Source organism: Echinococcus granulosus, assembly GCF_000524195.1.
Source record: "Echinococcus granulosus chromosome Unknown EG_S00289, whole genome shotgun sequence".
Taxonomy (NCBI): Eukaryota; Metazoa; Platyhelminthes; class Cestoda; order Cyclophyllidea; family Taeniidae; genus Echinococcus; species Echinococcus granulosus.
In genome coordinates, this window is record NW_020170669.1 from 8,880 (window position 1) to 10,163 (window position 1,284).

The 1,284-nt window shown below is 39.8% G+C and overlaps 1 protein-coding gene across 1 annotated transcript in view; it reads left to right on the forward strand. All coding sequences in view use genetic code 11, as the record gives it.

Annotated features, from left to right (window-relative positions):
• Positions 1 to 1,284, forward strand: part of EGR_10871 (hypothetical protein) — a gene marked incomplete at both ends in the record, with an annotated part of 8,826 nt that overhangs the window by 1,440 nt on the left and 6,102 nt on the right. The window contains one exon of the mRNA XM_024500120.1: positions 622 to 721. Coding sequence (XP_024345465.1) covers positions 622 to 721 — 100 coding nt within the window. The remainder of the gene's footprint in view (positions 1 to 621; positions 722 to 1,284) is intronic.

Below are 1,284 nucleotides of genomic sequence, written 5' to 3' on the forward strand. Positions count from 1 at the left end.
AAAAATTTGTCTAGGGTGACAATATTCGGTGAAGGAGGAAAGTGAAGACAGTGAGTAAGACCTTGATATGTAGGCAGCTACAGCTCCACCGACAATTTATACGCCAGTGAATGTGCTCATTTGACACACCGCTACTACCACACATTAACCACTGTCTGTCTTCCTGCTATCTACTGCGTTACCAGAGTGCTTATCCTCCACATTCACCTTCACAGGCCTACAGCAGTTAGCGACTGTGGTCTACTCTGTCGATTTTTTCTGAACAAGACCTTCTCCCCTTTTAACTTGACACGACTTCGCAGTATTTATTTGTGTACTCCTTTATTTACTGGGCAGAGCACACGGCCTATGATTTGGGCCCCACTACACGCTTTCTCTCATCCCGAGCAAATTTGCCAGTTATCGCTTGACTTCCTCAGTGCTACATGGAGCTGACATTAACTCTGTAAACTTGCTCTTAATAAAACGAACGATTATTTCGCCTCCCGCCTGCAAGCAATATAGCGGTTGCATAAATAACCCTGTCCCTTTTTCGGCAGCAGCTTTTCTTGAGGGATTTGTAAATCTTCCTTTACAAGTGCGCATGCCTGTATATCAAATGCGGCATTCGTCATTTTTCAGGCATTTTCAATTTTTAGAACGCTTAAGCAGTACGAGTATTAAAGGGTACCTTATTATTACATTCTTTTTTTACTATAAATTTGCTAAAAATCAATATTTTGTAAGGTATTGAATTACATCCACATCGTTTCTGTTAGTCATGTTCATTATAGATTTTTCCAAAATATAGTTGACTGAAAACCAGTTGTTGCAGAAAATTGGATTTTGACACTGAGTACTATGCTTGGTTTTTGAGTAAATCCTATCATTTGCCTGGAAGCTATTTGGTCCAAATTAAGAGGCGGCCAATTGTTTCAAGGAGGTTCTTGTTTAATTATACTAACTCGAGAAACTGCTTTCTGCAAAATCAGTCATGTGCCAAAATAATTTTACGGGCATTGCTACTTTTTACAAAACCAACCTCTTCCAGTAACTGCAGAATTGTCGTGATGTGTCATGGACTTAAAAAGAGGTGCTGGTAACTTTGCTGAATTACTTTGCTATCATTGTTTTCAAAGGATTTGGCGCAGCTCTATCTAACTCAAGGACGAATTTTAAGGAGCCGAAGTTCTAAGTATCTCATTGCCATGGTGAATTGGACATAATCAACTGCAACAGTGGATTATGTGGAAGGTAAATGCAATTTCCACCTATTGCTCACTCGCATGCACCGACTTATATTGC